Below are 15,765 nucleotides of genomic sequence, written 5' to 3' on the forward strand. Positions count from 1 at the left end.
AGAGTTGACATTCATGAAAATGCTCTGAAAAATGAACGTGTTGTAGCTAGAGCTAGCTGCTAATTTGCTCTAATTGGACTAGCTTATGATATGGAAGCAGATTTGGCCTTACAGAGAATTCACAGAGATTATCACAGCTACAGTTTAACAGCCTAGTGCACAATCAAATGCAGGTATCTATTTTTTTTTTTACCATAATTCAGTTAAAACTTACCACAACGATGAGCTGGGCAGAGCAGGCTAGGCAAAGAAGCAAATGGCGCTGGCCCAGATAACAATTGTTCTGGAATGTACCATTGTTGAGTCATTTCCATGAACTCGGGGGAAGAAAAAAAAAGTTTTGTATCTGTGTATCATATGTATTTATTCCTCATTCAATGAGTTCATTCATGAATTTGTAAGTTCTCTCAGGTAGGAACTTTTGTGCGGTGTGCTGGCCGGCCGGAGGCTATAAAGGAAGCACAACATGGTGGGCGCAAATTATAAGCAGGAAGGCAGGAACTTAAACAGTTTATGTGCCGCCAACCTGACTAATGTGGTGGATCAAATGAGAGAGAAATCCCAGAGCAGCAACCAGTAAGTGATGCTACACTAAGGTTTATCCAAGTACTGACGCTACCGTAGCTAAATGGGTCATTTTCCTTACGCCGGCCAAACATCCGGCCGCGTATGCCTGAAACACATGAAATTTTTGTAAGAGTTAGAACAACTTAATAACTTGTCAAATAATTGCTTCAGCTGTGTGTACAAACACACAGCTGAAGCAATTATTTGGACACCGTTTATCATGTATTTAACCTTAAAGATGTTATGGGTTTGGTGTTTAAAAGATTTTGAATGGTGTGAAATGATATATGTACATTTAGACGGATAATTTTGATGAAATAAGCTACAAAGCAAGACTTAAGATGGGAACATGGAGGAAGAATTTTGAGGTATGTGATCAGCATTCTTGATTGAGCCTTCTCCTAAATGTTTGTTTAAGGTTTTTCACCTGACGCTTCATCAGACGTCTACACCTCGCAAATAATTACCACCTTTTGTTGTAAATAACCTATAGGTGAATGAACGGAAGTGCAAAGGAGGAAACGACTGTTGGTATTAATGGATTGAAGTGGAACCCTGTTAAGTCCCTGGGGGTATTAATCCCCAGAAAAATACATTTTTACAATGGATACAAATATCACAATCAGTTGTCCACAGCTCTATTTGTTTTGCATATAGGAAACCCCCTCCCATCTAATGGTCTCACTGGGAGAGTCGACATCGCGCCAGGAGCGCAACAAGGAGCTGGGAGCCGAGTAGACGCTCCCAAAGCCCGGAGCATCGACAACGGCGGACTTGCGGATCTTTGATCGTGATAGGCCAATGAAGCCTGATATCCTCATGCAGCTTACCTAGTTATGATTTTGGTGCTAGACAGGCTGGAGGTGCCTTCACTTTGGAGTCGCTGTACTGCATGTTTCTTGCAAAAAATGGTAAAACGACCCATTACAGCAGGGGTCCTCAATTGTAATGGTCCAAGGGCCACTCAATAAAAAGACCCAGAAGAAAGACGCCCAGACCGGGGGGTGCTTCTGCTGGAATGTCGGACGGGGGTATCCCATCTGCGCGGCAGACGGGCTTCTGTGTGAGGCTGTAGTCGTGCCGGTCGCCTGTGGAGAGATCTTATATAGACTGGGACTCCATCTTTTAGTTCTTTTTAAAACACAGAAAGGTTTTATTTACCTGCATCGTTTCGTTTGCAGCTGCAAACTTCGTCAGGTCAATAGATGTTTAAAGAAAAATATAGACTGGGACTGTTAACTCTGGACCTCTCTCCCCCTGAGCCTGAGATCAGTGGACTCAGTGGTCTCCTTTAAAAAGCAGCTGAAGACTCACTTGTTCAAGCTGGCTTTTGTATGACCTTCTTCACCTCTCTCTCTTTATTCTGCTCTCCCCACCTATTCCACCTTCCTCAGGATCCACTGATTTCCCTCTTTCCTATTCACTCTCTCTCTTTCTTAACATTTTTGTAATCACAATTGTCTATTTTTGCTCATTTTAAATAAATTTTTAAACATTTTCTAAATGCTTTTTTATATTTTTACATTTTTTGTGAAGCGCCTCGTGATTTTTATCTTGAGAGGCGCTATAGAAATGATATTTTCTTCTTCTTCTTCTTAAATTACAAGCAGAGCCTCAGACCGCTGCGATTGTAACCGGGCGCTGTGGCCTTTTACATCAGCTCATGATCGGAGAAAAGCGGGACATTAGCTACATGCTAACTTGAAGCTAACAAAGTTTTACCAGGCGTTTTTAGCACAAAAAACACGGTAGAGCGACTCCAAATTAATGGGCCATTCCCATCTGTACCTGGTCGGTCCTGCCCGGATAGCCCCAGTCGGCCCCAGCCTGGCCCGGTTGATTCCACCCATCCTTGCTTAGGTATGCAAGGAATGCAGTCAGAGACATTTTTAGCTTCTAGATAATCAGCATGATAATGAATGATAATGAACTGAGCATGCCTTAAGCCCATGTGGGCTGATTCTACCCACCAATCAGAGGCTTGCTCTAATGGAAGGTGTGAACTTATCAGTGAGCAGTGGGTGTGTTGGCCCTGGTCAGCCTGAGGCAGACCACCTCAGAAAGAGGGCTGAAAAACGGTCTCATTGCACCCTGAAAAAAGGCAGGCCACCAAGATATGTCAGCAAGCTGTGCTGTCTGGGCCGGGCCAATGAGGCTTGGTGTTCCAACCCCGAGATCCCTCAGAAAAAACACAGAAAGACACTTTACAATCAGGGCATATAGCCCTAGCAGACCTGTCTGGTGGGGCCTGAGAGGAAGCAGGCCCTGATGGTGGCATAGCTTGTCTGCACCTGAACGATGACATAGCTGACATGCTGGAGGAGGGGAGGGCGTTGCGAGCCATTTCTCTGTTCTCCACCAGTGCTATAATATTATTCACAGACTTACACAGAACATCATGAGTCCCTAACATGTCCCTTTGTATGTCAGAGTCATTAATCCCATTAATCAGAACATCACGAATAATATGATCAGAATAGTCAACTGACTGCCCGCATCCGCACACAGCGTTGTAGGCACAGGTTTCTGCCTTGCCACGCACCCTGGCGGCAAATGCATGGAAGGGCTCGTCACGATCCTGGCGTAGTTGAAGCAGTTCAGACCTCAGAACGCATGTGGCAACCTGTATCACAGCCAGAGAGCGCATGGCAGCCAGCAGAGTCTCAACCGGTCCAGTTGCAGTGATTTTGATCTATTTTAGCCAGTTTTTACCTTTTTATTTATTTATTTTTAACATATATTTTATCAGTGTTTTATTACTTACTACTCTTAAATAAATAACACATATTTTCTTACATATTTATTTTAACTTGTAATAATTATTAGTTTTAATTAGTCTTCACACTTTGTTGTACAATATTATTTAAATGTAATTATATGTTTCTACTTGAGCATCTTTTAATACTGTGTTTTATTTAGATTTTTATTTATCAGCTGTTTATGTTTAATTTGTTTCTTAACTGTTACCATAGTCTCATTAGTAAACTAGTGTGTCCTCTTTGGGGGCCGGCTGCCCCGGGGGCAGCGGTGGGCTGTGGCGGCCGGGGTGCTTCCCATGTTTACTCTTGCCAAGGCTATTGCTGCCAGTCTTGGTGCCCCCGGAGCAGTTGGCTCCTTTGGTGGTGTTTTTGTCTTCTTTATATATATATATTAAATCTGCACTCAGTCAGCTGCCCTTTCTCTATTGTGTGTGTGTGTGTGTGTGTGTGTGTGTGTGTGTGTGTGTGTGTGTGTGTGTGTGTGTGTGTGTGTGTGTGTGTGTGTGTGTGTGTGTGTGCGTGCGTGTGCGTGCAGGATTTTCATCTGCTTGGGACGGGATTGAGGGTGGGAGGAGAGAGAAACAAAGGGGATCTCTTATGTGAATCTGTGTGGGAGGGGTGGGAAACCGACTGCTGTTTGGTTGTTTTTAATATTGTAAAGCGCTTTGAGCTGCATTTGCATGAAAAGCACTTCATAAATAAATTTTGATTGATTGATTGATTGATTGATTGATTGATTGAGTTGCAGCATCCGGGTTAGCCTTTAGCAAACTGTCCCCAAGTTCTGGACCGGCACACTGACACAGCTGGAAGGGGGCCTGGGCATCACCTATGCCCGAGCCAGCACGGAAGAGCGGCGTGTAAAAACGTTCCATTTCTCGATGGACATGCCGACATCCACTCTCGGTCGATCCAGCGCAGGGCCAGGCAGGCCCGGGGCCCGAACGGGCGCAGCGGGTTCGGTCTGGCTCTGATGGGCCAGGCCATGGTTTGCCAGCAGCACCATGGCGAGAGCCTCGGACACGTCGTCGGTGGCGAACGTGCAGGTTGGAACGGAGCATCTGACGACCACCATGGCTCCTTCATGAAGAAATACACTCCTCGATGTCTAATGGCTTTATTGACAAGGATGAAGGAGCCCTGCGGCGATATACTAAGCTGAGTGAGCAGAAGCTAACGGCAGTGTGAAGCAGCAGCATGGGCTGAAGGCCAAAGCTAAGCAATGCGATAAGATAGGTAAATAAATGCAGCGCGGCTTAGCATGCATACTGACAATGTGACCATTACATTAGCTTAACAAGCAGGTGAAGACTTACAGATACAAGTCGAACAGTAGCATGGATAGACAGCAGTGTGATGGTTGAGCAGCAGCAACCCAAATGAGAAGCAGCAGTATGTACATGACTTCAGGCACGTCCCTGCAGGGGATAGTCACATGTACGTGACTTCAGGCACATCCCTGAATACACCTTTTTCCCTCGAGGTTTGATTACAGCACACCCTAGTGGCCAGTGGTGACCTCTGCAGGAGGTGAAGAGGGTTGGATGGAGGACCTTTTGTGATGGCTTAGGGCCACCGACCCCTGTGCGTTCCTTGTGGGGCTTGGTCCGCAGGATGTCCGGTGCTTGTGTGAGGCACACAATGCCTGTGCTTCATGTAGGGGACTGTGTGGCTGTCGGAGATCGAGAGAAGGCAGACCTTTTGGTGGCGCATTTCCAAAGGGTCCATAGTTTGGCGAATGTTTCGGCTGAGGAATGTGCTCTGCGGGAAGGGTTGGTGCGGGGTTTTGCCGTGGATTTGTGGGGGGATGGGGATGGTCCACGGGATTTGAACCTCCTTTTTTCTATGGATGAGCTGAAACGGGCAGTGCGATCTGGGAAGGATACCAGCTCAGGAAGGGACGGCCTGGGGTACCCGCTACTCCAACATGCGGGTGACCTCTTTCTTAAGGAGGTCTTGTTCCTGTTCAACTCAGTGTGGGAATCTGGTTGGTTGCCTGCAGAGTGGAAGCATTCGGTAATTGTGCCTTTTCTGAAGCCTGGTAAACCTCCTGGGATGCCTGATTCATATAGGCCTATAGCCCTGATGTCCGTTGTTTGCAAGGTGATGGAGCATATGGTCGTCTCCCGCTTGGTCTACTTTCTGGAGCAGTCAGGATTTTTTACCCGGTGTCAGAGTGGCTTTTGGCGGGGGCGCAATACTATGGACGCAATAGCACCATTGGATTTGGATGTTCGGAGGGCTTTGGCCAATAAGGAGGTGGTTTTAGCTGTGATTTTAGACATTGAGAAGGCCTATGACATGTTGTGGTGGGGGCCTCGTGATCTCTCTGTTTAATGCTGGGGTACCTGGGCGGATGTTGCGGTGGGTCGATGGTTTTTTGAATGACAGGACCATCCAGGTTTGGGTGGGTTCTGCTCTCTCATTGTCTGTCGGGGTGGAAAATGGTGTCCCGTAGGGTAGTGTGATCAGTCCGGTCCTTTTCAACGTTTTGGTTAATGGGCTGTTTGATTCCTTGAGTGGTGATCTGGGGAGGTCTCTGTTTGCTGACGATGGGGCTTTCTGGAAACGTGGTCAGAATCTTTCGTATGTTTTTCGTGGGGTGCAGAGGGGTTTGGAGGCCTGGGTGAGGGGTTGGGGTTTTAAGCTGTCCTCCGCTAAACCCAAATTTGTGGTTTTTGGCTATCACACGAAGGTCTCTGGAAGGGGTTTGCTACTGGATGGGTTGGAACTGGAACGGGTTTCTTCTTATGAGTATCTTGGACTGTGGTTTGATGAGAGGCTCACGTGGGGGTGCATGTTCGTAATTTAGTGGGGAGTGTGTTGAACATTATACGCTGCCTGGCTGGGAAATCTTGAGGGGCGGACAGGAATTCCTTGTTGCTAGTGTATAGGGGCATGATTAGGTCGGTTTTGGATTTTGGTTGTTTCGTTTATGGATCGGCAGCACCCACTACTACCGCAGCCTTGCGGGTGTGTTGTGGGGCCTTCCGCTCGGCCCCGGAGTCGGCCCTTCTTGTTGAGGTGGGTGAGATGCCCTTGTGTTTCCACCAGCTGCAGCTGCTGGGGTTACAGTATCGGCTGAGGGTCAAGGGTATGGGTGAGTCCTCCCCTGCGGAGGCATTGTTGGGCTGTTTTTGGGGGTTTGAGTGTGGAGGTCGGCTGGCTCGTGGGGGCTTTCCGTATCTGCTGAGGTGCCAGGCAGTGGAGCTAGGATTCCTTGAGTGGCCTGTGTGTTCCTGAGGTGGATTGCTCCTTTCTTGAGCGGGGTCTCGTCAGCGGAGGGGCGTTTGAGGTTTATGTGGGGGAATGCTGGGGGAGTATTTGCAGCTGTACTCTGATGGATCCAAGGACCAGGAGAGTGGCAAGGTGGCAGTGGGGCTGGCTGTGCCTGCTTTAGGGTATCGATGTGGTCGTAGGATAGAGGATAGGTGCGCTGTGTTCTCCGCAGAGTTGGTGGCGATTTGGTGGACCCTGCAGTGGATTGAAGCACGGTTGCCGTCCCACTCTGTCATGTGCTTGGATTCTGCGGCCGCTCTTTTGGTGATGAATAGGCAGTGTTCCCGGTCTAGGCCTGACCTGTCGGCGGTGATTCGGATGCAGCTGCACAGGTTGTTGGTATTGGGGTGTTTGGTGAGCTTTGTGTGGGTGCCTGTTCATGTAGGGGTGGTGGGCAACAAGGAGGCAGATGCTGCTGCGAAGGATGCGCTGTGGCATCAGAACGTGGATGTGAGGGTGGGGTTGGGTCTACCAGAGTGTCGCTCTGAGATTGGTCGAGTGGCTCTAAACACGTGACAGGCCTCCTGGGATGCGGGGTTGACTGGGCAGACGTGTTACGGGCTGTGACGTCATGTAGGTGCCCGTGGGCTGGCCCTTGAGTGTGGGAGGAGGGATTCTGTGGTTTCGACACGCCTGAGGTTGGGACATAGCTACCTTAGGGGAGGTTTGTTTTTGGTGGGTTGACATCCGGCTGGCTGTTGTGCTTGTGGGAAGCAGGAAACGGTTGCTCATGTTCTACTGCACTGTCGTCTCTACGTGGTTGAGCGGCGGGCCCTGTTTAGTTTCCCGGGGACAGTGGGTGTGACTGTGTTTGGCCTGCGTACTTTGTTGGGGTTGGAAGATCGACGTGTTGAGGGGGCACTTTTGGATTTTCTTCGAAAGGTGGGCCTGTACGAGAGGGTGTGAATCTTGGGCTATTGGCCATTGTTGCTGGGGCAGCAATACTCCTTGAAGGCGTCTAGCCTGCCGTATCTCCCATTTGAAGAAGAAGAAGAAGAGCCAGGGAAAAGAGCAGCTGGGATGGCAGACAGGAGAGCCAGCTAAGAGGCACAGACGCACCCTGGAGGGTGGCGTTTCGAGGACACATTCGCTTGAACCCCCCAGAACAGAGGAGCACCCGGAGCACAGTCCTGGAGGATGGATGGCGGCCAAGTGTGGAGGAGCGTGGGCGTCCCTCTCTCTGCACATGTGCGGTACAGGTGCCACTGTGTCTGGTCGGGGCCTGGGACGGAGGGGGGTGACGTGTCCACTGAGCATGGCTGTGCCAGGGAGCTGCAGGAGAATCGGAGGGGAGGACCATAACCAGAGGTTAACTGTAGTCTGCCAACGTGACAGGAGAACAGCTGAGTGTGACGGCCACACAGGCGGACCCTGATGGGGACCTCGGCTCTCTTGGACTGGACAGTGAGTGAGAGACAATTTTTACAAAAAACAGAAACTTTGTTTTTAGTTACTGGTGATGCACTATTTTAAATTTTGTAAATTAAAGCACCTGTTTTCTACCCGTTTCTGTGACTGCTGTTTCCTCCTCGGATCAGTTGGTGAACCTTTGAGTTCAGCCCTAGCTGACACTGTTATTCAACAAGTCTCCTGTACAAAACTACGGCATCTCAGTTATTCCAATTTTAATAAAATGTATGGAATGCATTATGAGTATTATCATCGACTGAAATCAAGAACGTTTAATAATTCTATTGTTTAATTAAAAATAGGTTACCTAAGCCATCAGTTATTAAAACGTACAATATTTAAAATGAAACTTTAAAAATGAAGAAAACTTTCCAGAAATTAGACTGAATCAATAACATTTTATAGTTTTTATTCTCAGTCGACATATTTGACTGATGGTTTGCTGAATATTCCACAAACAAATGTATTTAACTTTGTGTTTTATTGATAATTTTAACACAAGTCTCTGTAGAGTAAGTTGTTTAGTCTAAATAAGATGAAGCGTTTATTAACATGTGACCCTGTTTCATGGTACCTGTGTATTTCTATTATATGTAGATGATTCTCCAAGAGCAACAACACACAAGATGATAGTGACGGAGCTCCAGCCTCTGTCCATAGTGGAGGCTCAAGATGTTCAGCTATCTGTCAGGCCTCTTGACCCAAAGTGTCTTCCAGCTAGAAACCAACTCATCTGTACAAAGCTATAACCTAGATACGACTTTCTATTTAAATGTTACAATCAAAAATGTTTGAGCAACGTATGGGATTGGCGCCGCTGATGCTGTGCCTTGTTTTACTTGGGATCGGATCAAGAAGGAAATCGGTGGTTTCTCACACCCATACCGTGTTGCAGTAGTGGTTCCAAACTACAGTTAAAGTGCTGAGTTGTGAACAAGGTGTAACTATGCATCCAGCGATGTACAACGGCACCATAGGTCCCCTCTGTGTTTGGCACATGAAGGTGTAGGTCCTCACCATCTGGTCCATGGTGTCTTATGGTACTGATGACTTTTTTCTTTCCACTTTGCTGTCAAGCATTGTGGTCAGAATCATCCACACACAGATGGCAGCTAAACAGCTTAGCAAACTGTGAGTGACTGCCACTGTTCCTAACAACCTTTTGAACACCTACACTGATGTATTTTCCCCAAAAAGCACCTAGAAATGTTTCTGATGACCTTAAGCTGCTTTCTGTTAAACCTTCCAGTCAATAGTGCCGGCAGAATTGCAAGACCCAGCCTGCTTCTTCCTAGGAGGGGATTGATCTGTGCACATGCAGGCTGAATGATTCTGTTGCAACCAACCAATCATCAACCGTACTCGAACGGGCAAATGAGGAGTGTGCAGCTGCAGACACAGAGCTAGCTGACTTACGCCTGCTGTAGTTTCACGCTGACTGTTTACACTCCAGGTGTGAATGTGCTGTCACTGCGCCTGCAGCTGCCAGGCACTCTGGCCCTTGCTGCATTTGGCATTGCCCCCCCCCCATTACAAAATGACAAAATGACTAATGAAAGGCCGTTTAGGTTTGTAAATTGGTGGGTACATGTCGTATGAACAGGCTCTGTCAACGATAGCAGAAGTACATTTTCTGCAGTCATCAATGGGGTCGCCTGATGCTGCACTTCTCCTGAGCTGATGATAGCCAGACCACTCGAGGTTCTTGATGAGCTTCGGTTTGAGAAGCTTCACTCAGCACAAGCAGCTGTAACAGGCAGAGGTTCAGCATTTGCTCTGTTATGGCCGGCCACCCATCATTCACTAACCCTTACTGAATCCGACAGACGGGTAGAGCTGGGCCAACATGTGCAGAAGTTTTCTTATCCATATATTTCAACATTAGTTGGTAGCATGGACTGACCCTGAGAGACAGTAGTCTACGTGATACGCAGGTTTACGCTGTGTGACCACTAGAACAGCTCCTGCCTTTCACACTGACAAAGATGCGAATCAGCATGGCTCTGTGACGTGTGCCCTTGACCACAAGGGCACACGTCACCAGAACCGTTACTGCGGGTCACACACACACACACACACACACACACCCGTCTTTATGCCTGCACCGTGCAGCCAGCGTCTGTCCCCTGAGCTGCCGGCTGCTTCGCGTCCTGTTACAGAGTGGTTGTTAGTCTGCTGCAGCTGCAGCTCCTCGTCTGCTTACCTGAGCAGGAAAGAGGAGGTTTATTTATTCTAGCTTTTTCTGAACCGAGGCACGATGCTCCTGGTTAGGAAAGCACCGCTCTGCCACCCAAGCAAAGGAACAAGGAAGCTTAAACACGGCTGATGACTGACGTGGTTCATTTCTAAAGCTGGTTGCTTTACAGATGACGTTATTTGTGGGGTTTGCACAGTTTGTTGAAACTATTAGTGTTTGTAAAGTTTTTATTCTCTTTGTTTGACGTGTATTTGTCTTTAGCTGCTACAATGCATTTGTACATTGTGTATTTGTTACATGAAGCTTTATTCAGATGCATATGAATCACCTGATGGGCTGCAGTGGAGGGCTGGACTACCGGAGACTATGTCAGACCGGTGAAAGGCATCTATTAACTGATAATGTCCACTCCACATCCATGCAGATCCATCCTCTCCGCTGTCTCATGAGGAGCAGCATCTTTATGACCACATTCCCACTTTGGAGGGAAGTAAACTTCCTCGTTTGACATTTTCTTCCTTGTTTCCTCTTGATCTCATGAATCTTTCCAAACCTCTTTGGAAAGCTGTTTAATTACATGTTTACATATTTTTCTCACTTCTTCCGTGGATGTCAGGTTTCAAACACCTACATCATGCAAACATCTCATCTTTTTTTCCCAAAGAAAGTAAAAGTAAAGTTTTGTGGCATGAAGTGCATCAGAGGTCCAGCCTAAGTGGAAAGAGTTTTCTCCTCTTACCTGAGCAAAGATGAGCAGGATGGAGCAGCAGAGGGGCAACAGCATCTCTTCAGTGTGAAAGATTGTCTGAAATCTCAGAAGCAATGTGGAGAGCCAAAAGGTAGGCCCGATGGAGGATTGGCTGGACTGGGAGAGGGAAAGTTAGTCAGGGTGGGGACCTGATGGAGAAGGGAGACAAAGCGCCCCTCTGTCGAATCTGCAAACACACCTTTCCTTGCCTCGCAGATTCAGAAGGGAAATATTTGCCTTCATAACGGCTGAAGGACTCAGAGGCCTTCAAATTCTGCCCCTGTGTTTATTCTTGGTGTGTGAATGTCACTGATGTTGGTGGTGGTGCCAGGAGGAGCTACGTCTTTGACCCGCGTGGACACATGCAGCACAGGACTTACTGGGCTATTTTTAAACTGCTGTACAAAACCTCAGTGTGTGACTCGGTTCTTATGACTGAGTCCTTTCACTGCGCTGATACTGGTGAGTCTGGTGAAGCTGTGTGGTGTGGCTCAGTGTAAACAGGCCTTTGCTCTTTGGAGAGCAGTGATGGCTAACCCATGTGGGTTGTTCCCCAGACTAACGTCTTAGACACTTATCACCCCTAGGGGAGGCCAAACTACCATTCTTATTATCATTTCCTCCCTCAACAACACCCAATGACGCTAAAAAATTACTAAATACACATTCTGTAGGGACAGCAGCAGCTCAGGAGGTAGAGTGGGTTGTCCAGTAATCAAAAGGTTGCAGGTTCAATCCCAGCTCTGGCCAGAGAATGCTGCTGTTGTGTCCTTGGGCAAGGCACTTGACCTCCCTTGCCAGCTGGGGGTGGTCAGAGGAACTGGTGGTGCCAATTCAATTCAGTTTATTTATAAAGCGCCAAATCAGGACCAGAGTCGTCTCAAGAACCTCCACACAGTAAACATTCCAGTAAAGGTCAGGTCATTAAGCCAATCAGTAACAAGTTTCCTATATAAGGAACCCAGCAGGTTGCATCGAGTCACTGACTAGTGTCAGAGTCTTTACAGCAATCCTCATGCTAAGCAAGCATGCAGCGACAGTGGAGAGGAAAACTCCCTTTTAACAGGAAGAAACCTCCAGAGGATCCTGGCTCAGTATAAGCAGCCATCCTCCACGACTCACTGGGGATGGAGAAGACAGAGCAGACACACACACACACACACACACACACACACACACACACACACACACACGCACGCACGCACGCACACACACACACACATATACACACACACACACACACACACGCACGCACGCACACACACACACACACACACACACACACACACACACACACACACACACACACACACACACACACACACGCACACTCAAAACATGTATACCAAGTAGTGTTCCATGGCAACATGGTGACTTCTTAGTAAATATTCTATTAGAAACCAACTCTTCTGGAGTTCCTAATGTAACACCAGTGTGAGAGTTACTATATTAAGTCATTCGCTGCCAGCGTTTCTCACCGTTTTTACTGTTTTTTAAGAGTCACAGAATGATGCACGCTAGGATGATGTCGACGCCAAAACAACCAAAACAACCAAAACAAAGCGGAGACTCACCTCTTACATCAGGAAGAATCCGCGCGTTTCGAACTTTATCTGTTCTTTCATAATCCGTTGTTGAATTGTTTTCGGCAGAAGCTTTTCCGGTTCGCGCCTCACCTTTATTACAGCAGCGGCCCAAAACGATCTCCTAACACATGGATGTTCTGCTTCCTGATCACGTGACGTGTGACGTATGCAGATGAAGATCGGCTTTAGAGCTGAGATGTTTGTTCTCACGGTGCGGGGGCTCGTCCGACGCCCACACAGTAAAAAAATGCAAATGACGACGTCATTGGCAGTGAATGAGTTAACACTTAGACTGGTGTTAAATATTCAACTCATGAACAGTTGGTTCAGCCTGCTCAAGGTTTTTAATGATGTGTATTGTAGCTACTGACTCTGCTGACTGTGTTGTCCTTGTGCTTTTAGATTTGACAGCTGTGTTCGATACTGTGGATCATAAAATCCTGCTTTCCCACTCGCAGCAGCGGGTGGGCATTAGGGATGTGGCCCTGGAGTGGCTCAGGTCCTACCTGCTGGGCCGGACCTTTTTGTGTGCATCTTAGTGACCACGTGTCTTCCTCCACTACCCTCTCATGTGGCGTTCCACAAGGCTTGGTTTTGGGCCCACTCTTATTTTCTGTATATTTGCTACCACTTGGCCTCATTCTCAGAAAACACGGCATTCCTTTTCACTGTTATGCTGATGACAGCCAAATTTATGTTCCCCTTGAAAATAAAGATTCACATTCTATTGCGTCATTACTTATGTGCCTTGATGATATTAAGGTTTGGACAGCAGTAAACTTTCTAAAAGTCAATAACGAGAAAATGGAAGTAATGATTTTGGCAGTTCTACCAGCTCTACTGAGATCCCCAGTGTTTATCTAGGTTACCTGGCCCAGAACAACAAGCAGCTCATCACAAACCCGGTTGTGAAAGTAGATTCTGACCTTAAATTTGACACATAGTTTATATCAGTGGTTAAATCCAGCTTTTTTCAACTGAGGCAACTTTCCACGCAGCTTTTTGAAACAGTAATTCACGCTTTTGTCACCACTCGTCTGAACTATTGCAATGCTCTATATGCAGGGGTTAGTGCATCTTCAGTGCCCGACTCCAGTGGGTGCAAAATGTTGCTGCTCGTTGTTTTTAGCCGGAACTCGTAAAGATGAGCACATAACCCCTCCCCTAACCCTTCTAATAACACCTGAGCTCCATCACGTCTGAGACTGATGCATCAGTGTTACAGCGGGACTAAAGACATGGTCAGAAACAGGTTACAGTTGGATGATCTAGGAAGGTAGAAGATCAGGACGTCTGAGCGGTGAACAGGTGAGCAGACCTGCAGCAGCGAATCTGCGGGTCTGCAGCCGTAGACTATTCATCACGTCTTCCTCGTTCTTCACGGCCATGATGTGCTTGGGTGAAAACATCTGCCTCTTTAGCTCCCGATCAGCTGATGACAGCTTCAACACACCGCGCTGTTGAATTAGTAGCGCATGCATTTTCTCATCAGTAACGAAAACGGTGTTATGATAAAAGAACACAGCAATTAATTAGATTACTGGTTACTGAAAAACAATTTTTTTAGCAATGCCTTTATTTCAAACGACGTTATTCTCATCACTGGTGTTACAGAGCAACTATATTACTCTTTTTAGTGTTAAATTAACTCTACATTTGCTTAAACTGGACCAACTCCCCATTCGTTGACATGAACAGCCTCTGATCTGCACGAGACTGAACGTGGCAATCAACAATCACGCCCTTTAGCCAACGAGGCACAAACGGTTGGTGAGTGTTGTATAAAATCACCACAGCGCCCCCTACATACCTTTAAAACTGTAATAATTCCTACAGACGAGGTCGCAATCACACAGAGGCACCCAACACAATCCTGTGGTCATTGGTTTATATTCCTTTAGCTCCGCCCCCTGACAGATAGAAGGCTCTGAATAACACATGCATGATGCAAGTCACACCAAACTACACACAAATGATTGTTGTTGACCTGCTAACTGCTCCATGGGATATTATTGTAAATTTGGGACAGCGCCCCCTAGATACTATAAAACCTTAGTAACTTCTACCTGTCACGGTGGGGTCCAGGCAGTAATCCAATCGCAGGAATAACACACCTTGGTTCTGGTTCAGGGTTTTTAACAACTAAAATTCACCACACACAGTGGGAAAAACTGATCAGAAAGTAACTAACATGAAGGCACACTGGCTCTTATCAAGCAATGCAGAAAAGACAACGCCACACTGAGGGCTGGAAAACAGTGGCTTAAGGGCGGTAGTTGGGCAATTGCAGTCAGCTGCGACACTCCGGAGAAGCCTACGGGGGGCAGGGCACCTGGAAGAAGCTGCAGCTGACCTGCACAAAACAGAGAAACAGAGATGATCAGAAAACCAGTAAAAGAAACCAAAACCTGAATAAAAAGGATCAACCCGTAACATTACCGAAACGCTTCAAACTACGTCAAACATGGTGGGAGTCATCACGCAACTGCAATCAACACATATGTGCTCACTGGTTCAAATGACTTCAACTCCGCCCACTTACAACCCTTTGGCTCTAGATATCACATGCAACGTCTGATTGATGCCAAAATGACAGAAAACCATCTCTGATTTCATTTTAATGGGTCACAGCGCCCCCTAGATGAGTTCAAATCATAATAACTTCTAAAGACAACGTCAGAATGGCATCAAACACACAACTTCTTATTGACCCCAAACCGACACAAAACCATCTAGGTCAGCCTAAGATGACCTCGATGGTATATTAATGTAATCTGTCACAGCGCCCCCTACATAACGCCATATATTCAAAACTTCTAAGATAAAGGTCTGAAATGCTTCAAACATCTGCTCACTAACATTTCTGTGTGAGGCCCCCAGGCCACCCCCCATCCCCTGATGTATTCTTTCTGTCTGTCTCAGAGCTGAGGACAAGACTGGGACATGTGGGGAAACGTGTCAAAAACGTGTCTTCGTCTTTTCTCAGAAGAGCAGAAACGTGTTAGCAGAAGGGAAACAAAGGCTTTGCTACATTTAGAAAACATGCAGCCACCGTGGCGTACAAGGGCCAGGTCTGCCAACACCGGTAATGTCCACAATCACCGGCACTTCCATCAGGAGATGTCGGGAGTGCAAACGTCAGCAAAACGACAAACAAGCACATCAGACTCTGTTCATCACTGGCAACGAGTGAAGAGGTAAATGTGTAAAAGAACAAAT

At 47.1% G+C, this 15,765-nt stretch overlaps 1 protein-coding gene across 1 annotated transcript in view; it reads right to left on the reverse strand.

Annotated features, from left to right (window-relative positions):
• ccn6 (cellular communication network factor 6) overlaps window positions 1–11,136 on the reverse strand; it is a 63,924-nt gene extending 52,788 nt beyond the window's left edge. The window contains exon 1 of the mRNA XM_054732428.2: window positions 10,952–11,136. Within this exon, the coding sequence (XP_054588403.1) occupies window positions 10,952–10,996 (45 nt within the window). The 5' untranslated portion in view covers window positions 10,997–11,136. The remainder of the gene's footprint in view (window positions 1–10,951) is intronic.
• Window positions 11,137–15,765: the final 4,629 nt, after the last annotated feature.

The sequence above is a fragment of the Nothobranchius furzeri genome, chromosome 9, assembly GCF_043380555.1.
Source record: "Nothobranchius furzeri strain GRZ-AD chromosome 9, NfurGRZ-RIMD1, whole genome shotgun sequence".
Lineage (NCBI taxonomy): Eukaryota > Metazoa > Chordata > Actinopteri > Cyprinodontiformes > Nothobranchiidae > Nothobranchius > Nothobranchius furzeri.